The 26,279-nt window shown below is 40.3% G+C and overlaps 1 protein-coding gene across 1 annotated transcript in view; it reads left to right on the top strand.

The window, feature by feature from the left end:
* LIN52 (lin-52 DREAM MuvB core complex component) overlaps positions 1-26,279 on the top strand; it is a 41,316-nt gene that overhangs the window by 4,240 nt on the left and 10,797 nt on the right. Inside the window, exons 3-5 of the mRNA XM_063438975.1 lie at positions 865-902; positions 1,182-1,248; positions 8,122-8,205. Coding sequence (XP_063295045.1) covers positions 865-902; positions 1,182-1,248; positions 8,122-8,205 — 189 coding nt within the window. The remainder of the gene's footprint in view (positions 1-864; positions 903-1,181; positions 1,249-8,121; positions 8,206-26,279) is intronic.

Genomic DNA, 26,279 nt, shown 5'->3' with positions numbered 1-26,279 from the left:
AGCCAGTGAGGAAGGAACCCTTTTTGCTGTGTAACTTGAGGGTTTAATATAGGACATTTGCAAAAGTGCAGATATTTCTAGAAATTAGCACTTTTATTTAATAAGATAAAACGTTAACGGTCTGTTAACCCTAAAGGTGAACTGCCCTGGGAGCTTGGAGTTTTCCAAGAACAAAGTCTGAATGTTTTATTCTCCAAACCAGGTTTTGATTCCCAGCAATTTAAAGCCATGGACACTCAGTGGCATCCACGTTCTATTTACTGTCTTAAACGTTACTCCAACAAAAAAACTGTGTTTTAATAAGATATTGTTTTTTGACTGTTGTAAGCTTTTGCTAACTTGTCCTCCTTTTTTAAAATAAGTAAAATAGAAAAAAAACCAGGCCAAGTTCTACCTGCAGCCCGATCCACCTTCCATGATATCACTGCACCTCACTGGAAGCATATTGCTGAGACAGGGCACAGGGCGGCATGGATTGGGGTACCACGTCACCTCCTCCGACAGCAACCTCAAATATCCATGGACGTGCAGTGTTTCATGTAAAGACTACAAGCACCATAACCACTTCTAATCACTGAAGTGGTCATGGTTCTTAGAGTAACCCTTTCATTCTTAGATCCTTGAGTGGGCTTCACAGACTGGATCTACGAGCACCTATCACCTGGATTTATCTTCTGCTATTCTGCATACAGAACTGTTCCTAAACATGTCTTAGCATAATTCAGATGACTAAACATTGAACAGTATAAGGCTTTGTGCATAATAAGCCCTGTTTTACTAGCTCTAGCCTCAAATTAATTATTCTACACAGAACTCATCAAGTAAGAGGCTGCAATATGATGTGATTCCCTTTCTTCTCCACAGTGCCCGGTGTTGCAGAGTTTGCTGCGTCTTTCAAAAGTGTATGTATAGCAGACACAAACATTATATATCCATTAACTAATGCCCATTCCTTTATTGTGTCTAGTTACAGACTCCAGATATTCTAAACACATTGCCCATCCGCTACCTTCCCGTCCATTTACAGTGAATATTACACACCCACTGCATAACTCACGTCACCTTCAGTCATTGTATACAAATAGCTTCCAACCAGTCTAAATGGTCCTGACATTCTAATAGCAAAGAGATGACTCATTATCTATATATTTACATTTATTAACTTTCTTTTTTTTTAACAGCCTATTAGCAGCTCCCCTCCTAAATGGATGGCCCAGCTAGAAAATGATGATATGGACATGCTGAAAGGTAAGCATGCATTGCCAACTTATAACACTGATAAACCAATACAAGTTGTCCATCTGTATATCACACTGTGCTAGTGCACCACTACAATATGCAGTGTGATATATGCCTAATATTACATGGTGCAATATACAGTGTGATATGTGCCTAATATTACATGGTACAATATGCAGTGTGATGTGTGCCTAATATTACATGGTGCAATATGCAGTGTGATATGTGCCTAATATTACATGGTACAATATGCAGTGTGATATGTGCCTAATATTACATGGTACAATATACAGTGTGATATGTGCCTAATATTACATGGTACAATATGCAGTGTGATATGTGCCTAATATTACATGATACAATATGCAATGTGATATGTGCCTAATATTACATGGTACAATATACAGTGTGATATGTGCCTAATATTGCATGGTACAATATACAGTGTGATATGTGCCTAATATTACATGGTACAATATGCAATGTGATATGTGCCTAATATTACATGCTACAATATACAGTGTGATATGTGCCTAATATTACATGGTACAATATACAGTGTGGTATGTGCCTAATATTACATGGTACAATATGCAATGTGATATGTGCCTAATATTACATGGTACAATATGCAATGTGATATGTGCCTAATATTACATGGTACAATATACAGTGTGATATGTGCCTAATATTACATGGTACAATATGCAATGTGATATGTGCCTAATATTGCATGGTACAATATACAGTGTGATATGTGCCTAATATTACATGGTACAATATGCAGTGTGATATGTGCCTAATATTACATGGTACAATATGCAATGTGATATGTGCCTAATATTACATGGTACAATATGCAATGTGATATGTGCCTAATATTACATGGTGCAATATACAGTGTGATATGTGCCTAATATTACATGGTACAATATGCAATGTGATATGTGCCTAATATTGTATGGTACAATATACAGTGTGATATGTGCCTAATATTACATGGTACAATATGCAGTGTGATATGTGCCTAATATTACATGATACAATATGCAATATGCAATGTGATATGTGCCTAATATTACATGGTACAATATGCAATGTGATATGTGCCTAATATTACATGGTACAATATACAATGTGATATGTGCCTAATATTACATGGTACAATATGCAATGTGATATGTGCCTAATATTACATGGTACAATATGCAATGTGATATGTGCCTAATATTGCATGGTACAATATGCAATGTGATATGTGCCTAATATTACATGGTACAATATGCAATGTGATATGTGCCTAATATTACATGGTACAATATGCAATGTGATATGTGCCTAATATTACATGGTACAATATGCAATGTGATATGTGCCTAATATTGCATGGTACAATATACAGTGTGATATGTGCCTAATATTACATGGTACAATATACAGTGTGATATGTGCCTAATATTGCATGGTACAATATACAGTGTGATATGTGCCTAATATTACATGGTACAATATGCAATGTGATATGTGCCTAATATTACATGGTACAATATGCAATGTGATATGTGCCTAATATTACATGGTACAATATGCAATGTGATATGTGCCTAATATTGCATGGCACAATATACAGTGTGATATGTGCCTAATATTACATGGTACAATATACAGTGTGATATGTGCCTAATATTACATGGTACAATATACAGTGTGATATGTGCCTAATATTACATGGTACAATATGCAGTGTGATATGTGCCTAATATTACATGGTACAATATGCAGTGTGATATGTGCCTAATATTACATGGTACAATATGCAGTGTGATATGTGCCTAATATTACATGGTACAATATACAGTGTGATATGTGCCTAATATTACATGGTACAATATACAGTGTGATATGTGCCTAATATTACATGGTACAATATGCAATGTGATATGTGCCTAATATTGCATGGTACAATATACAGTGTGATATGTGCCTAATATTACATGGTACAATATGCAATGTGATATGTGCCTAATATTACATGGTACAATATGCAATGTGATATGTGCCTAATATTACATGGTACAATATACAGTGTGATGTGTGCCTAATATTGCATGGTACAATATGCAATGTGATATGTGCCTAATATTGCATGGTACAATATGCAATGTGATATGTGCCTAATATTGCATGGTACAATATGCAATGTGATATGTGCCTAATATTACATGGTACAATATGCAATGTGATATGTGCCTAATATTGCATGGTACAATATACAGTGTGATATGTGCCTAATATTACATGGTACAATATACAGTGTGATATGTGCCTAATATTACATGGTACAATATACAGTGTGATATGTGCCTAATATTACATGGTACAATATGCAGTGTGATATGTGCCTAATATTACATGGTACAATATGCAGTGTGATATGTGCCTAATATTACATGGTACAATATGCAGTGTGATATGTGCCTAATATTACATGGTACAATATACAGTGTGATATGTGCCTAATATTACATGGTACAATATGCAATGTGATATGTGCCTAATATTGCATGGTACAATATGCAGTGTGATATGTGCCTAATATTACATGGTACAATATACAGTGTGATATGTGCCTAATATTACATGGTGCAACATACAGTGTGATATGTGCCTAATATTACATGGTACAATATACAGTGTGATATGTGCCTAATATTATATGGTACAATATACAGTGTGATATATGCCTAATATTACATGGTACAATATACAGTGTGATATATGCCTAATATTACATGCTACACTATACAGTGTGATATATGCCTAATATTACATGGTACAATATACAGTGTGATATATGCCTAATATTACATGGTACAATATACAGTGTGATATATACCTAATATTACATGGTACAATATGCAGTGTGATATGTGCCTAATATTACATGCTACAATATACAGTGTGATATGTGCTTAATATTACATGGTACAATATGCAATGTGATATGTGCCTAATATTACATGGTACAATATACAGTGTGATATATGCCTAATATTACATGGTACAATATACAGTGTGATATATGCCTAATATTACATGGTACAATATACAGTGTGATATGTGCCTAATATTACATGCTACAATATACAGTGTGATATGTGCTTAATATTACATGGTACAATATACAGTGTGATATGTGCCTAATATTACATGGTACAATATACAGTGTGATATGTGCCTAATATTACATGGTACAATATACAGTGTGATATGTGCCTAATATTACATGGTACAATATACAGTGTGATATGTGCCTAATATTACATGGTACAATATACAGTGTGATATGTGCCTAATATTACATGGTACAATATACAGTGTGATATGTGCCTAATATTACATGGTACAATATACAGTGTGATATGTGCCTAATATTACATGGTACAATATACAGTGTGATATGTGCCTAATATTACATGGTACAATATACAGTGTGATATATGCCTAATATTACATGGTACAATATACAGTGTGATATGTGCCTAATATTACATGGTACAATATGCAATGTGATATGTGCCTAATATTACATGGTACAATATGCAGTGTGATATGTGCCTAATATTACATGGTACAATATGCAGTGTGATATGTGCCTAATATTACATGGTACAATATGCAGTGTGATATGTGCCTAATATTACATGGTACAATATACAGTGTGATATGTGCCTAATATTACATGGTACAATATGCAGTGTGATATGTGCCTAATATTACATGCTACAATATACAGTGTGATATATGCCTAATATTACATGGTGCAATATACAGTGTGATCTGTGCCTAATATTACATGGTACAATATACAGTGTGATATATGCCTAATATTGCATGGTACAATATACAGTGTGATATATGCCTAAATAATACATGCTACAATATACAGTGTGATATGTGCCTAATATTACATGGTACAATATACAGTGTGATATATGCCTAATATTACATGCTACAATATACAGTGTGATATGTGCCTAATATTACATGGTACAATATGCAGTGTGATATGTGCTTAATATTACATGGTACAAAATACAGTGTGATATGTGCCTAATATTACATGGTACAATATGCAGTGTGATGTGTGCCTAATATTACATGGTACAATATACAGTGTGATATGTGCCTAATATTACATGGTACAATATACAGTGTGATATGTGCCTAATATTACATGGTACAATATACAGTGTGATATGTGCTTAATATTACATGGTACAATATACAGTGTGATATGTGCCTAATATTACATGGTACAATATACAGTGTGATATGTGCCTAATATTACATGGTACACTATACAGTGTGATATATGCCTAAATAATACATGCTACAATATACAGTGTGATATATGCCTAATATTACATGCTACAATATACAGTGTGATATGTGCCTAATATTACATGCTACAATATGCAGTGTGATATGTGCCTAATATTACATGGTACAATATACAGTGTGATATGTGCCTAATATTACATGGTACAATATACAGTGTGATATGTGCCTAATATTACATGCTACAATATACAGTGTGATATGTGCCTAATATTACATGGTACAATATACAGTGTGATATGTGCCTAATATTACATGGTACAATATACAGTGTGATATATGCCTAATATTACATGCTACAATATACAGTGTGATATATGCCTAATATTACATGCTACAATATACAGTGTGATATGTGCCTAATATTACATGGTACAATATACAGTGTGATATGTGCCTAATATTACATGGTACAATATGCAATGTGATATGTGCCTAATATTACATGGTACAATATGCAATGTGATATGTGCCTAATATTACATGCTACAATATGCAGTGTGATATGTGCTTAATATTACATGGTACAAAATACAGTGTGATATGTGCCTAATATTACATGGTACAATATACAGTGTGATATGTGCCTAATATTACATGGTACAATATACAGTGTGATATGTGCCTAATATTACATGCTACAATATACAGTGTGATATGTGCCTAATATTACATGGTACAATATGCAATGTGATATGTGCCTAATATTACATGCTACAATATGCAGTGTGATATGTGCTTAATATTACATGGTACAAAATACAGTGTGATATGTGCCTAATATTACATGGTACAATATACAGTGTGATATGTGCCTAATATTACATGGTACAATATGCAGTGTGATATGTGCTTAATATTACATGGTACAATATGCAAAGTGATATGTGCCTAATATTACATGGTACAATATACAGTGTGATATGTGCTTAATATTACATGGTACAAAATACAGTGTGATATGTGCCTAATATTACATGGTACAATATACAGTGTGATATGTGCCTAAATAATACATGCTACAATATACAGTGTGATATATGCCTAATATTACATGCTACAATATACAGTGTGATATGTGCCTAATATTACATGGTACAATATGCAGTGTGATATGTGCTTAATATTACATGGTACAAAATACAGTGTGATATGTGCCTAATATTACATGGTACAATATACAGTGTGATATATGCCTAATATTACATGCTACAATATACAGTGTGATATATGCCTAATATTACATGCTACAATATACAGTGTGATATGTGCCTAATATTACATGGTACAATATGCAGTGTGATATGTGCCTAATATTACATGGTACAATATACAGTGTGATATGTGCCTAATATTACATGCTACAATATACAGTGTGATATATGCCTAATATTACATGCTACAATATACAGTGTGATATGTGCCTAATATTACATGGTACAAAATACAGTGTGATATGTGCCTAATATTACATGGTACAATATACAGTGTGATATGTGCCTAATATTACATGGTACAATATACAGTGTGATATATGCCTAATATTACATGCTACAATATACAGTGTGATATGTGCCTAATATTACATGGTACAATATACAGTGTGATATGTGCCTAATATTACATGGTACAATATACAGTGTGATATGTGCCTAATATTACATGGTGCAATATACAGTGTGATATATGCCTAATATTACATGGTACAATATACAGTGTGATATGTGCCTAATATTACATGGTACAATATGCAGTGTGATATGTGCCTAATATTACATGCTACAATATACAGTGTGATATGTGCTTAATATTACATGGTACAATATACAGTGTGATATGTGCCTAATATTACATGGTACAATATGCAGTGTGATATGTGCCTAATATTACATGCTACAATATACAGTGTGATATTTCGTTACATGCTACAATATACAGTGTGATATATGCCTAATATTACATGGTGCAATATACAGTGTGATATTTAATTACATGGTGCAATATACAGTGTGATATTTCGTTACATGGTATAATATACAGTGTGATATATGCCTAATATTACATGGTGCAATATACATTGTGATATTTCATTACATGCTACAATATACAGTGTGATATTTCGTTACATGGTATAATATACAGTGTGATATATGCCTAATATTACATGCTACAATATACAGTGTGATATGTGCCTAATATTACATGGTACAATATGCAGTGTGATATATGCCTAAATAATACATGGTACAATATACAGTGTGATATGTGCCTAATATTACATGCTACAATATACAGTGTGATATTTCATTACATGGTGCAATATACAGTGTGATATTTCATTACATGGTACATTATACAGTGTGATATTTCATTACATGGTGCAATATACAGTGTGATATATTTCTTGGCATTACTTAGCATCTTTTATAATACTTTTTTCCTTATCTAATTAATATGCATGTGGTTTGTTTGTTTTTGCAGAATTAGGGAGCCTAACCACTGCTAACCTAATGGAGAAAGTGCGAGGCCTCCAGAATCTGGCCTATCAGCTTGGACTGGATGAATGTGAGTAATGAGTCATCTTCACTGCTGTATTCATAAACATATTTCATATGTTGACATCATATATAGAACGGGTCCTAAACATGAATTATTCCTAGTAAAACAAGATACACCCAAATAGTGAATATATATAAATGAAAGTACTCTCCCATGTGTACCTCACACACACCAATATTTAAAGAATACAAACAAACAGAAACATTGGAGAAATCCACAATGACTTATAAAAATGGGGTAGTATAACCTGCAATGATTAAGAATCCAGGATAAGTGCTTTCAAAATCTATAATAAAAAAGTAAACTGCACATATCGTAATATAGTTTGTGGAAATGAAAGGTAGGTAGCACACTCACAGGCAGAGTTAAATTCAGGCTCATCACCCTCCTGGGTATATGGAGATGGTAGATAGCTGGAGTATGGTCCCCCTTGTAAATGGAAAGAGAGCCGCAATAGTGAAGTATTGTAAAAGTTGTGCCTTTTGTTACCTAGGGAAAGCATACCTTTTGGGGAGGGTCTCTTGAAGCGGTTTAAGCATTGAGTATAAAATAAATCTCAAGGATATAAAATCCTAAACGTACCAGGAGACGTGGAGTAGGAAACAGCACAACCAAAGGAATAAATACAAAGACAAACGAAAAATGAAAAAATAGTGGAAATAGGTTAGAGGGATGGACAGGTAGAGAGCTGCCCCCAATTGGGAGGGGGGCCGCTGTTAACTAAAAGTGAATTTGTATAAATCCAAACAGTAGTGACATACAGAGCTGGTAACACAGAAAACAAAAACAAATGTTTCTACAAATAGCAGCTAGTTTCAAATATAAATATGATTGGCGTCCATGTGGTTAAAGTCTATGTAACTCGAAATAGCTGATACATGTGTGTTACAATTTATCTCCAACAGGATGACACTCATGTTACCAAATCATCTGTATCTGGTGTAATATAACCTGTATAATAAATCAGTAGGACATAGTTATAAAATCTTCTTAGAAATGCAATACCTGACCATATGGGGGTCTCTTGTGTTGTATGATGTCTTGAAATCTAAAGGGCATAAAAATAGAGACATAGTGTTCTCTGTAAACCTTTTCTTAATAATTACATACGGTTAAAAACGCTCACAAACTTTCCAGGATAAAAGGCATATCAGTGGAAATATCGATCTTACACAGTAATATTCCATGTTCATTCCCTGTTATCCACTCCTTTTGGATAGGTTTATTCTCTTTCCATTTCATTTGTAAGCATTGAGTATGTTTATTCTCCCATGTTAAAATTAACGTTAGACCGCGTTAATGGAATACTGTAACATAGTTGCCCGCTTATCACGATATGGCCACATGATGTAAGTATTTTTTTTTTTTAGGTAATTTTAAGTAACCTTGTAAGATTTAAAACGGTTTTGGCTTTTTTTTTTTTTTGGCACTGTTCCTTAAACGGACACTATAGTCACCAGAACAACTTCAGCTTAATGAAGCAGTTTGGGTGTATACATCATTCCTTTGAAATATCACTGCTCATTTCTCTGCTATTTAGGAGTTAAATCACTTTTCTGTTCATGCAGCCCTTGCCACACCTCCTCTGCCTATGACTGACACACATGAAAACAAAATGGTTTAATTTTCAATCACATGTAACTTAATTTAAATGTTTTTACCTCTTGCTCTGTAATTGATCTTTAATCACATACAGAAGGCCCCTACAGGGTCTGCAAGCTATTAACAAAGCAGGAGATAGGGAATTCTAAATGTAATGAGAATTTGCAATAAAGGAAGTGTAAACATTAGATGACTCTTTACAGGAAGGATTTAGGAAAGCTGTGTAAGTCATATGCAGGGAGGTGTGACTAGATCTGTATAAACAAAGTGATTTAACTCCTAAATGGCAGAGAATTAAGCAGTGAGACTGCAGGGGCATAATCTATAGACCAAAACGGCTTCATTAATGGAACAATATAGGGTCAGGAACATAAACCGTTATTTCTGAACCTATAATTTTATAAACGCTGTCTAGCCCTCTTGCCCTCCCTTGTACCCCTAAATATAATACAATTTTACTTTTATTACAGTCTACTTCTGCTGGCTCTGCCCCTGATCTGCTTGCTTGGCTAACAACTTGAGACTGTCAAGGAGGCAAATCAGGGGCAGAGCCAGCACAAGCCAAACACAGCCCTGACCAATCCGCATCTCCTCATAGAGATGCGTGAAATCAATGCATCTTTATGAGGAAAGTTCAGTGTCTGCATGCAGAGGGTCATACTCTGTCATACTGTGCAGCGCTGCCCCAGGGAGCACCTCTAGCAGTCATCTGAGGAGTGGCCAGTGGAGGTTTCACTAGGCTGTAATGTAAACACTGCATTTTCTTTGAGAAAACAGTGTTTACTGCAAAACGCCTGAAGCGAATGATTCTACTCGCCAGAACAAATCCAATGAACTGTATACTATACATTACGCTGTATACTTTTTTTTTTTTTTTTTTTTTTTGTGCATCCATCCTTTAGGCACCAACCTTTGATACAGGACATGTGGAATCGCCATGGCTCCTGAAAACATCAGTATATACAGCTTACTATGCAATCAGATTGGCCGCTCCTTTCCCAAACACACACCCGATATTTTTTAATGTCCCATTGTACAGCGCTATGGATTCTGATGGCACTATATAAATAAATGTCCCCAACTGACTGATAGCTTCACCCCCACTCTGTCTGCTGCCGGGACCTGGTGTTATCTGACAGTGTGTAGGAGGAGCCTATCACATGCAAGTGAGGTAAAGGTCCCATAGGTGGAAAATGAAATGTCCATGATAACAGTGTATGTGTGCTCCCTAATATACTACAATGTGTACTACAATGCGCTCACAAAGGCTAAATGTTTTGATGATCTGTAATTTGTAACATGGCCTCATGAGGGCGACATGGTAATGCTGTTTAGGTGCGGCAAATGAGTTATCTACTAGGCTCTGTCCCTTAATGAGTTTAGTGACTGAAACCTGTCAGTTATTTCCAGCAACGACCTCTGCAGAGAAATACAGAGGCCACCTTCTTATTTTGTGCCACTTTTTACTAAATGCGGAATGATAAGTGTTGCAAGTTATAATGTCCGGCTTAGCTTGGTGAGGGTATCTGTCACACAGGTTTATATCCGGCTTAGCTTGGTGAGGGTATCTGTCACACAGGTTTATATTCGGCTTAGCTTGGTGAGGGTATCTGTCACACAGGTTTATATCCGGCTTAGCTTGGTGAGGGTATCTGTCACACAGGTTTATATCCGGCTTAGCGTGGTGAGGGTATCTGTCACACAGGTTTATATCCGGCTTAGCGTGGTGAGGGTATCTGTCACACAGGTTTATATCCGGCTTAGCTTGGTGAGGGTATCTGTCACACAGGTTTATATCCGGCTTAGCTTGGTGAGGGTATCTGTTACACAGGTTTATGTCTGGCTTAGCGTGGTGAGGGTATCTGTCACACAGGTTTATATCTGGCTTAGCATGGTGAGGGTATCTGTCACACAGGTTTATAGTCGGCTTAGCATGATGAGGGTATCTGTCACACAGGATTATGTCTGGCTTAGCATGATGAGGGTATCTGTCACACAGGTTTATGTCAGGCTTAGCATGGTGAGGGTATCTGTCACACAGGTTTATGTCTGGCTTAGCTTGGTGAGGGTATCTGTCACACAGGTTTATATTCGGCTTAGCTTGGTGAGGGTATCTGTCACACAGGTTTATGTCTGGCTTAGCTTGGTGAGGGTATCTGTCACACAGGTTTATATTCGGCTTAGCATGGTGAGGGTATCTGTCACACAGGTTTATGTCAGGCTTAGCATGGTGAGGGTATCTGTCACACAGGTTTATGTCAGGCTTAGCATGGTGAGGGTATCTGTCACACAGGTTTATGTCTGGCTTAGCTTGGTGCGGGTATCTGTCACACAGGTTTATGTCTGGCTTAGCTTATTTGAGGGTATCTGTCACACAGGTTTATATCGGCTTAGCGTGGTGAGGGTATCTGTCACACAGGTTTATGTCTGGCTTAGCTTGGTGATGGTATCTGTCACACAGGTTTATATCCGGCTTAGCTTGGTGAGGGTATCTGTCACACAGGTTTATTTCTGGCTTAGCATGGTGAGGGTATCTGTCACACAGGTTTATATTCGGCTTAACGTGGTGAGGGTATCTGTCACACAGGTTTATGTCTGGCTTAGCGTGGTGAGGGTATCTGTCACACAGGTTTATATCCGGCTTAGCTTGGTGAGGGTATCTGTCACACAGGTTTATTTCTGGCTTAGCATGGTGAGGGTATCTGTCACACAGGTTTATTTCTGGCTTAGCATGGTGAGGGTATCTGTCACACAGGTTTATGTCAGGCTTAGCATGGTGAGGGTATCTGTTACACAGGTTTATGTCTGGCTTAGCATGGTGAGGGTATCTGTTACACAGGTTTATGTCTGGCTTAGCATGGTGAGGGTATCTGTCACACAGGTTTATGTCAGGCTTAGCATGGTGAGGGTATCTGTTACACAGGTTTATGTCTGGCTTAGCATGGTGAGGGTATCTGTTACACAGGTTTATATCCGGCTTAGCTTGGTGAGGGTATCTGTCACACAGGTTTATGTCTGGCTTAGCTTGGTGAGGGTATCTGTCACACAGGTTTATATCCGGCTTAGCGTGGTGAGGGTATCTGTCACACAGGTTTATGTCTGGCTTAGCTTGGTGATGGTATCTGTCACACAGGTTTATATCCGGCTTAGCGTGGTGAGGGTATCTGTCACACAGGTTTATGTCTGGCTTAGCTTGGTGAGGGTATCTGTCACACAGGTTTATGTCTGGCTTAGCGTGGTGAGGGTATCTGTCACACAGGTTTATATCCGGCTTAGCTTGGTGAGGGTATCTGTCACACAGGTTTATTTCTGGCTTAGCATGGTGAGGGTATCTGTCACACAGGTTTATATCCGGCTTAGCGTGGTGAGGGTATCTGTCACACATGTTTATGTCTGGCTTAGCTTGGTGAGGGTATCTGTCACACAGGTTTATATCCGGCTTAGCGTGGTGAGGGTATCTGTCACACAGGTTTATATCCGGCTTAGCGTGGTGAGAGTATCTGTTACACAGGTTTATATCCGGCTTAGCGTGGTGAGAGTATCTGTCGCACAGGTTTATATCCGGCTTAGCGTGGTGAGGGTATCTGTCACACAGGTTTATTTCTGGCTTAGCATGGTGAGGGTATCTGTCACACAGGTTTATGTCTGGCTTAGCATGATGAGGGTATCTGTCACACAGGTTTATATTCGGCTTAGCATGGTGAGGGTATCTGTCGCACAGGTTTATATCCGGCTTAGCATGATGAGGGTATCTGTCACACAGGTTTATATACAGCCCGGGAAGTATGGGTGAGAGCTTCTTGGGACAGAGACTGTGGGAATCGTCAAAGTTTTGTTTTAGTATGTGCAATGCTGAGAATATATTCAGTGCGGCAGGCCATGAGAGTCCTGTCTCTGTCGTATTAAGGTGAATCTCATATCAGGGAACGTGCTTTGTATTAATGCATGTATTTATTCTGCTCGTGTCTGGTGGGACTCTGGTCAGATGTATAGTATGGCTCATACAACTGCTGCTCCGTTCCTATCCTCTAAATCATGTTTTTATGAGTACCAGAGATTTATTTCTTCTTCCTGAATACACGGTAATAGCTTGCAGACATTGTCCATGTCTCACAATGCACAAGCTGTGATCATTGATACGTTCTGTAATGTGAAATGAGACTGGGTCAGGCATTCCCCTTGGTTCTGGAGGGAATACCAGCGAGGATGTCTATGAATTGGACTTCACCCCTTTGCTCCCACTTTACATCCACAGATTGTAGAGAAAAGCCTGTCGTTTTTGCAATGCTCCCTATGATTTATGTCTCAGCAGTTCTTTAATTTTGTCTGGCTCTCTAAGGTTTCCGACACACTGTAAATTTCTTGAACTTTTTCATTATCTGCGATTTCATTCTGAGCGCTGGATGGGATTGGAGAGAGAATTTGGATTTACAGCAGAAATAAACATGATGCCTATAAAGTGTGTGTGTGTGTGAGGGATTGTTCTGCTGTCATAGATCTCCGTGTTTAAAGGTCCCTGTGGGAATAAAATATCCAAACTCTTCATAGCTACCTTCTCCAGATCAATGCCTTCAATCTAGAGAGAAGAAACAGTTAGTAGGAAAGGATTGCAGACTGCCCCTGGGTTGTATTTGGGCTCTCCTCAGAGGGGCTGAGGCTGTGGGATCCTGGGGTCTTGAGGTTGATGGGAAGCCTTGATCTCTCACTGTGGGAAGCCTGTAGTCTCACAGAAAGTTGGATTCAGTGGAGCATTTGGTCTCTGGGACATGAAAAATGAAGAGCTGAATCCTGTTGGGGAGGCAAGGGCTTTTAGTATAAATCTCTAGTGGGGCCTCTAGAGAGCAGGTACTATGGTACTTGTGATACTAAGAGCTGAAGATGAATTTGGTTCTGTTGACTCCAGTTTCAGACGCTGCATTGTTTATCTTCTAATCACCAAATCTGTTCAACAATTAAATAGCTTTCGATCTTGAGTAACCTCCAGTAGCTCACCATCTAGGGTAGAACCAGAACTTCACATGTGGTGGGCTGAGCATGTACTGGAAAGTCACTGAGCTGCAGAATATTGTATGGAGACGGGAGTTCTGGGGTATTTTAATTTGTTAAAGTCTGCAGTGGGCTGCAGTGGGATTGTTTTTAAATGAGGGGAATTAGGCCGTTATAAAATCATAAATATTTAGATGAATACAATTGTGTTAAATTCATTGGTAATCCCCAATTAAGATTCAATTAAGGTTTGGATTGAGGCCCTTGGTCACTGGCTGCTATATAAACAAATAGAAGAAATATATCCAGGCAACTCAGGATGTTAAAGCCGCAGGCAGGTTCATTGAAACAGAAAGGACAAAGACCTCCTGATAGGTCGAAACGTTGCTGTCCTTACTGTTTCTATAAACCTGCCTGCGGTTTTAACATCCTGAGTGCCTGGAGATATTTCTTCTATTTGCTTTGCTGTTGTGGGATTGCTGGTCCTGCTCCGGAGCACCAGGTGGCTGCTTAGGGATTGAGTGCGGTTCCTACCTACACTTCTGCAATACTGGCTGCTATATAAACAAGTTTGTTTAAAGCTGGGAGCGTGCTGAACCCGTGACGTGGGATTTATTGCCTGTACCTCTCATGGAAGCACAGTCCAGGCTCATTGAATGTCTGACACGGAGAAGGCCATTTATATGCTGATTAGATTGCTCTTCAGGTCCAAAGCATCAAGTGAATGCTTGGGGTCTTGTCAGACGCTCACCTGCTGCATCATTTGTTGGCAATCACAGGGGGGGGGGGGTGATTAGAGCCTGCTCTCCTGGGGGCCGTCCAGCTGTCATGTGCGGGGTGGCATCTCTCCACTGAATGGGAAACGAGGGCTAGAGGTCCTACTGGGGTGAGGGAGTGGGCCTAGTGCACGTGCTGCCTCAGCTGGACCTACTGCTTAATGAATTGTACCAGTGCCGCCCACTTATTGTCCTGGGGGACTTCTTGTGTCACTAATGCTGAGTGATCTCCTGGGGGCCACACACCCACCCCCACCTCTAATGACAGCAGCACGCGCCACACTCCCCTTCACGTTTAATATAGGAAATTAGTTTAACATGAGGTTTAATTAGTTTTGTTGATAAAAAAAGATTATGTGAGGCAGAGAGTAGTTGATTTACTCTGATTTCTTTTGGCTGAAAATCTTCTTTGCTATCCTACTGGCAATTCCTACCACAGTCCCCCCTCATTACACCTACCACAGTCCCCCCCTCATTACACCTACCGCAGTGTCCCCCCCATTTACACCTACTGCACTCCCCCCCCCCATTTACACTTACTGCAGTCCCCCCCCATTTACACCTACCGCAGTCTTCCCCATTACGTCTACTGCAGTCCCCCCCATTTACACCTACTGCAGTCCCCCCCCATTACGCCTACTGCAGTCCCCCCCCCTTTACACCTACTGCAGTCCCCCCCCATTACACCTACTGCAGTCCCTCCCATTACACCTACTGCCGTCCCTCCCATTACACCTACTGCAGTCCCCCCCATTCAGTCCCCCCCATTACACCTACCGCAGTCCCCCCCATTACACCTACCGCAGTCCTCGCCTATTACACATACCACAGTCCCCCCCACCATTACACCTACCACAGTCCCCCCCCCACCATTACACATACCACAGTCCCCACCTCATTACACCTTACCACTGTCCCCCCACCATCACACCTACCACAGCCCCCCCAATTACATTACAGCCCTATACATTGCTATGTGCAGTTGTTCTTTTTGCCCTATACATTGCTATGTGACAGTTGTTCTTTTTGCCCTATACATTGCTGGGTGACACAGTTGTCCTTTTTGTCCTATACATTGCTGGGTGACACAGTTGTTCTTTTTGTCCTATACATTGCTGGGTGACACAGTTGTCCTTTTTGTCCTATACATTGCTGTCTGACGGTTGTTCTTTTTGTCCTATACATTGCTATGTGACAGTTGTTCTTTATGCCCTATACATTGCTGGGTGACACAGTTGTCCTTTTTGCCCTATACATTGCTGGGTGACACAGTTGTTCTTTTTGTCCTATACATTGCTGGGTGACGGTTGTTCTTTTTGCCCTATACATTGCTGGGTGACACAGTTGTCCTTTTTCTCCTATACATTGCTGGGTGACAGTTGTCCTTTTTGCCCTATACATTGCTGGGTGACGGTTGTTCTTTTTGCCCTATACATTGCTGGGTGACACAGTTGTTCTTTTTGCCCTATACATTGCTATGTGACAGTTGTCCTTTTTGCCCTATACATTGCTGGGTGACACAGTTGTCCTTTTTGCCCTATACATTGCTGGGTGACACAGTTGTTGTTTTTGCCCTATACATTGCTGGGTGACGGTTGTTCTTTTTGCCCTATACATTGCTGGGTGACGGTTGTTCTTTTTGCCCTATACATTGCTGGTGACACAGTTGTTCTTTTTGCCCTATACATTGCTGGGTGACAGTTGTCCTTTTTGCCCTATACATTGCTGGTGACACAGTTGTTCTTTTTGCCCTATACATTGCTGTATGACGGTTGTTCTTTTTGTCCTATACATTGCTATGTGACAGTTGTCCTTTTTGTCCTATACATTGCTGGGTGACACAGTTGTCCTTTTTGCCCTATACATTGCTGTCTGACGGTTGTTCTTTTTGTCCTATACATTGCTATGTGACAGTTGTTCTTTATGCCCTATACATTGCTGGGTGACACAGTTGTCCTTTTTGCCCTATACATTGCTGGGTGACGGTTGTTCTTTTTGCCCTATACATTGCTGGGTGACGGTTGTTCTTTTTGCCCTATACATTGCTGGGTGACACAGTTGTTCTTTTTGCCCTATACATTGCTATGTGACAGTTGTCCTTTTTGTCCTATACATTGCTGGGTGACACAGTTGTCCTTTTTGCCCTATACATTGCTGGGTGACACAGTTGTTGTTTTTGCCCTATACATTGCTGGGTGACGGTTGTTGTTTTTGCCCTATACATTGCTGGGTGACGGTTGTTCTTTTTGCCCTATACATTGCTGGTGACACAGTTGTTCTTTTTGCCCTATACATTGCTGGGTGACAGTTGTCCTTTTTGCCCTATACATTGCTGGTGACACAGTTGTTCTTTTTGCCCTATACATTGCTGTATGACGGTTGTTCTTTTTGTCCTATACATTGCTATGTGACAGTTGTCCTTTTTGTCCTATACATTGCTGGGTGACACAGTTGTCCTTTTTGCCCTATACATTGCTGGGTGACACAGTTGTCCTTTTTGCCCTATACATTGCTGGGTGACGGTTGTTCTTTTTGTCCTATACATTGCTGTGTGACACAGTTGTTCTTTTTGCCCTATACATTGCTGTGTGACACAGTTGTTCTTTTTGCCCTATACATTGCTGTGTGACGGTTGTTCTTTTTGTCCTATACATTGCTATGTGACAGTTGTCCTTTTTGTCCTATACATTGCTGGGTGACACAGTTGTCCTTTTTGCCCTATACATTGCTGGGTGACGCAGTTGTTCTTTGTGCCCTATACATTGCTGGGTGACACAGTTGTCCTTTTTGCCCTATACATTGCTGGGTGGCACAGTTGTCCTTTTTGTCCTATACATTGCTGGGTGACACAGTTGTTCTTTTTGCCCTATACATTGCTGGGTGATGGTTGTTCTTTTTGCCCTATACATTGCTGGGTGACACAGTTGTTCTTTTTGTCCTATACATTGCTGGGTGACGGTTGTTCTTTTTGCCCTATACATTGCTGGGTGACAGTTGTTCTTTTTGCCCTATACATTGCTGGGTGACGCAGTTGTTCTTTTTGTCCTATACATTGCTGTGTGACGGTTGTTCTTTTTGCCCTATACATTGCTGGGTGACAGTTGTTCTTTTTGCCCTATACATTGCTGGGTGACACAGTTGTTCTTTTTGTCCTATACATTGCTGTGTGACGGTTGTTCTTTTTGCCCTATACATTGCTGGGTGACGGTTGTTCTTTTTGCCCTATACATTGCTGGGTGACGGTTGTTCTTTTTGCCCTATACATTGCTGTGTGACGGTTGTTCTTTTTGCCCTATACATTGCTGGTGACACAGTTGTTCTTTTTGCCCTATACATTGCTGGGTGACAGTTGTCCTTTTTGCCCTATACATTGCTGGTGACACAGTTGTTCTTTTTGCCCTATACATTGTTGGGTGACACAGTTGTTCTTTTTGTCCTATACATTGCTGTGTGACGGTTGTTCTTTTTGCCCTATACATTGCTGGTGACACAGTTGTTCTTTTTGCCCTATACATTGCTGGGTGACAGTTGTCCTTTTTGCCCTATACATTGCTGGTGACACAGTTGTTCTTTTTGCCCTATACATTGCTGGGTGACACAGTTGTCCTTTTTCTCCTATACATTGCTGGGTGACAGTTGTCCTTTTTGCCCTATACATTGCTGGGTGACGGTTGTTCTTTTTGCCCTATACATTGCTGGGTGACGGTTGTTCTTTTTGCCCTATACATTGCTGGGTGACAGTTGTTCTTTTTGCCCTATACATTGCTGGGTGACGCAGTTGTTCTTTTTGTCCTATACATTGCTGTGTGACGGTTGTTCTTTTTGCCCTATACATTGCTGGGTGACAGTTGTTCTTTTTGCCCTATACATTGCTGGGTGACACAGTTGTTCTTTTTGTCCTATACATTGCTGTGTGACGGTTGTTCTTTTTGCCCTATACATTGCTGGGTGACGGTTGTTCTTTTTGCCCTATACATTGCTGGGTGACGGTTGTTCTTTTTGCCCTATACATTGCTGTGTGACGGTTGTTCTTTTTGCCCTATACATTGCTGGTGACACAGTTGTTCTTTTTGCCCTATACATTGCTGGGTGACAGTTGTCCTTTTTGCCCTATACATTGCTGGTGACACAGTTGTTCTTTTTGCCCTATACATTGTTGGGTGACACAGTTGTTCTTTTTGTCCTATACATTGCTGTGTGACGGTTGTTCTTTTTGCCCTATACATTGCTGGTGACACAGTTGTTCTTTTTGCCCTATACATTGCTGGGTGACAGTTGTCCTTTTTGCCCTATACATTGCTGGTGACACAGTTGTTCTTTTTGCCCTATACATTGCTGGGTGACACAGTTGTCCTTTTTCTCCTATACATTGCTGGGTGACAGTTGTCCTTTTTGCCCTATACATTGCTGGGTGACGGTTGTTCTTTTTGCCCTATACATTGCTGGGTGACACAGTTGTTCTTTTTGCCCTATACATTGCTATGTGACAGTTGTCCTTTTTGCCCTATACATTGCTGGGTGACACAGTTGTCCTTTTTGCCCTATACATTGCTGGGTGACACAGTTGTTGTTTTTGCCCTATACATTGCTGGGTGACGGTTGTTCTTTTTGCCCTATACATTGCTGTGTGACACAGTTGTTCTTTTTGCCCTATACATTGCTGTGTGACGGTTGTTCTTTTTGTCCTATACATTGCTATGTGACAGTTGTCCTTTTTGTCCTATACATTGCTGGGTGACACAGTTGTCCTTTTTGCCCTATACATTGCTGGGTGACGCAGTTGTTCTTTGTGCCCTATACATTGCTGGGTGACACAGTTGTTCTTTTTGCCCTATACATTGCTATGTGACAGTTGTCCTTTTTGCCCTATACATTGCTGGGTGACACAGTTGTCCTTTTTGCCCTATACATTGCTGGGTGACACAGTTGTTGTTTTTGCCCTATACATTGCTGGGTGACGGTTGTTCTTTTTGCCCTATACATTGCTGAGTGACGGTTGTTCTTTTTGCCCTATACATTGCTGGTGACACAGTTGTTCTTTTTGCCCTATACATTGCTGGGTGACAGTTGTCCTTTTTGCCCTATACATTGCTGGTGACACAGTTGTTCTTTTTGCCCTATACATTGCTGTATGACGGTTGTTCTTTTTGTCCTATACATTGCTATGTGACAGTTGTCCTTTTTGTCCTATACATTGCTGGGTGACACAGTTGTCCTTTTTGCCCTATACATTGCTGGGTGACGCAGTTGTTCTTTGTGCCCTATACATTGCTGGGTGACACAGTTGTCCTTTTTGCCCTATACATTGCTGGGTGATGGTTGTTCTTTTTGTCCTATACATTGCTGTGTGACACAGTTGTTCTTTTTGCCCTATACATTGCTGTGTGACACAGTTGTTCTTTTTGCCCTATACATTGCTGTGTGACGGTTGTTCTTTTTGTCCTATACATTGCTATGTGACAGTTGTCCTTTTTGTCCTATACATTGCTGGGTGACACAGTTGTCCTTTTTGCCCTATACATTGCTGGGTGACGCAGTTGTTCTTTGTGCCCTATACATTGCTGGGTGACACAGTTGTCCTTTTTGCCCTATACATTGCTGGGTGGCACAGTTGTCCTTTTTGTCCTATACATTGCTGGGTGACACAGTTGTTCTTTTTGCCCTATACATTGCTGGGTGATGGTTGTTCTTTTTGCCCTATACATTGCTGGGTGACACAGTTGTTCTTTTTGTCCTATACATTGCTGGGTGACGGTTGTTCTTTTTGCCCTATACATTGCTGGGTGACAGTTGTTCTTTTTGCCCTATACATTGCTGGGTGACGCAGTTGTTCTTTTTGTCCTATACATTGCTGTGTGACGGTTGTTCTTTTTGCCCTATACATTGCTGGGTGACAGTTGTTCTTTTTGCCCTATACATTGCTGGGTGACACAGTTGTTCTTTTTGTCCTATACATTGCTGTGTGACGGTTGTTCTTTTTGCCCTATACATTGCTGGGTGACGGTTGTTCTTTTTGCCCTATACATTGCTGGGTGACGGTTGTTCTTTTTGCCCTATACATTGCTGTGTGACGGTTGTTCTTTTTGCCCTATACATTGCTGGTGACACAGTTGTTCTTTTTGCCCTATACATTGCTGGGTGACAGTTGTCCTTTTTGCCCTATACATTGCTGGTGACACAGTTGTTCTTGTTGCCCTATACATTGTTGGGTGACACAGTTGTTCTTTTTGTCCTATACATTGCTGTGTGACGGTTGTTCTTTTTGCCCTATACATTGCTGGTGACACAGTTGTTCTTTTTGCCCTATACATTGCTGGGTGACAGTTGTCCTTTTTGCCCTATACATTGCTGGTGACACAGTTGTTCTTTTTGCCCTATACATTGCTGGTGACACAGTTGTTCTTTTTGCCCTATACATTGCTATGTGACAGTTGTCCTTTTTGCCCTATACATTGCTGGGTGACACAGTTGTCCTTTTTGCCCTATACATTGCTGGGTGACACAGTTGTTGTTTTTGCCCTATACATTGCTGGGTGACGGTTGTTCTTTTTGCCCTATACATTGCTGTGTGACACAGTTGTCCTTTTTGCCCTATACATTGCTGGTGACACAGTTGTTCTTTTTGCCCTATACATTGCTATGTGACAGTTGTCCTTTTTGCCCTATACATTGCTGGGTGACACAGTTGTCCTTTTTGCCCTATACATTGCTGGGTGACGGTTGTTCTTTTTGTCCTATACATTGCTGTGTGACACAGTTGTTCTTTTTGCCCTATACATTGCTGTGTGACACAGTTGTTCTTTTTGCCCTATACATTGCTGTGTGACGGTTGTTCTTTTTGTCCTATACATTGCTATGTGACAGTTGTCCTTTTTGTCCTATACATTGCTGGGTGACAGTTGTTCTTTTTGCCCTATACATTGCTGGGTGACGCAGTTGTTCTTTTTGTCCTATACATTGCTGTGTGACGGTTGTTCTTTTTGCCCTATACATTGCTGGGTGACAGTTGTTCTTTTTGCCCTATACATTGCTGGGTGACACAGTTGTTCTTTTTGTCCTATACATTGCTGTGTGACGGTTGTTCTTTTTGCCCTATACATTGCTGGGTGACGGTTGTTCTTTTTGCCCTATACATTGCTGGGTGACGGTTGTTCTTTTTGCCCTATACATTGCTGTGTGACGGTTGTTCTTTTTGCCCTATACATTGCTGGTGACACAGTTGTTCTTTTTGCCCTATACATTGCTGGGTGACAGTTGTCCTTTTTGCCCTATACATTGCTGGTGACACAGTTGTTCTTGTTGCCCTATACATTGTTGGGTGACACAGTTGTTCTTTTTGTCCTATACATTGCTGTGTGACGGTTGTTCTTTTTGCCCTATACATTGCTGGTGACACAGTTGTTCTTTTTGCCCTATACATTGCTGGGTGACAGTTGTCCTTTTTGCCCTATACATTGCTGGTGACACAGTTGTTCTTTTTGCCCTATACATTGCTGGGTGACACAGTTGTCCTTTTTCTCCTATACATTGCTGGGTGACAGTTGTCCTTTTTGCCCTATACATTGCTGGTGACACAGTTGTTCTTTTTGCCCTATACATTGCTATGTGACAGTTGTCCTTTTTGCCCTATACATTGCTGGGTGACACAGTTGTCCTTTTTGCCCTATACATTGCTGGGTGACACAGTTGTTGTTTTTGCCCTATACATTGCTGGGTGACGGTTGTTCTTTTTGCCCTATACATTGCTGTGTGACACAGTTGTCCTTTTTGCCCTATACATTGCTGGTGACACAGTTGTTCTTTTTGCCCTATACATTGCTATGTGACAGTTGTCCTTTTTGCCCTATACATTGCTGGGTGACACAGTTGTCCTTTTTGCCCTATACATTGCTGGGTGACGGTTGTTCTTTTTGTCCTATACATTGCTGTGTGACACAGTTGTTCTTTTTGCCCTATACATTGCTGTGTGACACAGTTGTTCTTTTTGCCCTATACATTGCTGTGTGACGGTTGTTCTTTTTGTCCTATACATTGCTATGTGACAGTTGTCCTTTTTGTCCTATACATTGCTGGGTGACACAGTTGTCCTTTTTGCCCTATACATTGCTGGGTGACGCAGTTGTTCTTTGTGCCCTATACATTGCTGGGTGACACAGTTGTCCTTTTTGCCCTATACATTGCTGGGTGGCACAGTTGTCCTTTTTGTCCTATACATTGCTGGGTGACACAGTTGTTCTTTTTGCCCTATACATTGCTGGGTGATGGTTGTTCTTTTTGCCCTATACATTGCTGGGTGACACAGTTGTTCTTTTTGTCCTATACATTGCTGGGTGACGGTTGTTCTTTTTGCCCTATACATTGCTGGGTGACAGTTGTTCTTTTTGCCCTATACATTGCTGGGTGACGCAGTTGTTCTTTTTGTCCTATACATTGCTGTGTGACGGTTGTTCTTTTTGCCCTATACATTGCTGGGTGACAGTTGTTCTTTTTGCCCTATACATTGCTTGGTGACACAGTTGTTCTTTTTGTCCTATACATTGCTGTGTGACGGTTGTTCTTTTTGCCCTATACATTGCTGGGTGACGGTTGTTCTTTTTGCCCTATACATTGCTGGGTGACGGTTGTTCTTTTTGCCCTATACATTGCTGTGTGACGGTTGTTCTTTTTGCCCTTGTGGCGAAACCAGCTTCGCCACTGTGAACTGGAGAGGCCTGGCTGCTGGCCTCCTGCCCGCTGACTATGGCCCCTGGACGTGTTGCACTTTAGAAACTATATTTGGGCAGGTAATAATTTGTATTGCTGCTGCTGGCCCTTTAAAAGCATCTATGGACATATTGGGACTTTTGGGACTACTGTCCCTTTAAGACTGTGATACATATTCTAGTGTACTGCCTGTAATATTATATGTGTATTAAGTTTAACCTGGGATATGTATGCAGCATTCCCCTGATTGTTCGGTAGAATCACTCCATTCATTGTATTGAGTGAAACTACCGAACAACCAGACCACCCAGGAATAAGTGTGCCTCCAATTACAGTTTGCAACAATGTTGCAAACGGGTAATTGGCAATCAGTGTAATGTATCCTTTGTCCTCTGGGTGGCCGCCATTCGGGAAACAAACACGTGGCGGCGGCCATCTTAAACTACCGAACAGCGGTGTTTTGCCGTCGAGTGTCTGGAACTAAAATCGGACACTTGACTAGGCAAACACCGCTGAGACCTCCATACTTCCAGAAATTCGTATGGAAACTACCGAATGACCAGCCGTTCGGTAGAAAGAACCCCACAAACAAGGGAATTCATTCTAACCCTCTCCAGGCTCTATAACACAGGCAATTCGCCTGTTTTCATTCCCTTGTTTGTGACCGACCGCAGGGCCAAAATGCATGGAACTGATTTCGGATACTTTACCCATGCGGTCGGTCAATACTTTAAAGTTCCATAACTCCTGAACCATTTATCCGAATGGGCTGATTCTTGCATATGTTGTCCCCCTGAATAAGGGCTATCAGGGGATACCTGTTTTGGAGGTGTAGCATATGTATTTGGGGTACATCCAGGAATTGGGGAAAAAGGTGTACAGTATAATTGTGTTAAGTGTTAATCTAAGGGGAGGAAATGTGTGGGAGGTACATCCATGTGATTGGTTAATTTCATCCTCCCCCTGGGAGTGTCCTGTATGTACTTGTTGGTAATAAAAGCCAGACTGGGTGTCCCAGTCTTGAGTTCCTGCTTAACCCTCAAAATGAAGTGTCGTCTCGTTCTTGGGGGGGATTGGATTGTAAGCTGACTGCCAAGAGTGTAAGCCGATTGTATGCTTTTCTTGTTCAGCTGTCCCAGTGTTCGTGTGGTTCCAGTCGGGAGAATGGTGTTTGCCGTAGCTGCCTGTGCATCTAGAAAGGGGATTATCGCCTAAACTGGGTTTTATCCTCTTGTAAGTGAAACGGTCCGTTACAGCCCTATACATTGCTGGTGACACAGTTGTTCTTTTTGCCCTATACATTGCTGGGTGACAGTTGTCCTTTTTGCCCTATACATTGCTGGTGACACAGTTGTTCTTTTTGCCCTATACATTGTTGGGTGACACAGTTGTTCTTTTTGTCCTATACATTGCTGTGTGACGGTTGTTCTTTTTGCCCTATACATTGCTGGTGACACAGTTGTTCTTTTTGCCCTATACATTGCTGGGTGACAGTTGTCCTTTTTGCCCTATACATTGCTGGTGACACAGTTGTTCTTTGTGCCCTATACATTGCTGGGTGACACAGTTGTCCTTTTTGCCCTATACATTGCTGGGTGGCACAGTTGTCCTTTTTGTCCTATACATTGCTGGGTGACACAGTTGTTCTTTTTGCCCTATACATTGCTGGGTGATGGTTGTTCTTTTTGCCCTATACATTGCTGGGTGACACAGTTGTTCTTTTTGTCCTATACATTGCTATGTGACAGTTGTCCTTTTTGCCCTATACATTGCTGGGTGACACAGTTGTCCTTTTTGCCCTATACATTGCTGGGTGACACAGTTGTTGTTTTTGCCCTATACATTGCTGGGTGACGGTTGTTCTTTTTGCCCTATACATTGCTGGGTGACGGTTGTTCTTTTTGCCCTATACATTGCTGGTGACACAGTTGTTCTTTTTGCCCTGTACATTGCTGGGTGACAGTTGTCCTTTTTGCCCTATACATTGCTGGTGACACAGTTGTTCTTTTTGCC

This window comes from Pelobates fuscus, chromosome 13, assembly GCF_036172605.1.
Source record: "Pelobates fuscus isolate aPelFus1 chromosome 13, aPelFus1.pri, whole genome shotgun sequence".
NCBI lineage: Eukaryota > Metazoa > Chordata > Amphibia > Anura > Pelobatidae > Pelobates > Pelobates fuscus.
The sequence above is the reverse complement of the archived record's forward strand: the minus strand, read 5'-3'. Positions and strand labels throughout refer to the sequence as shown.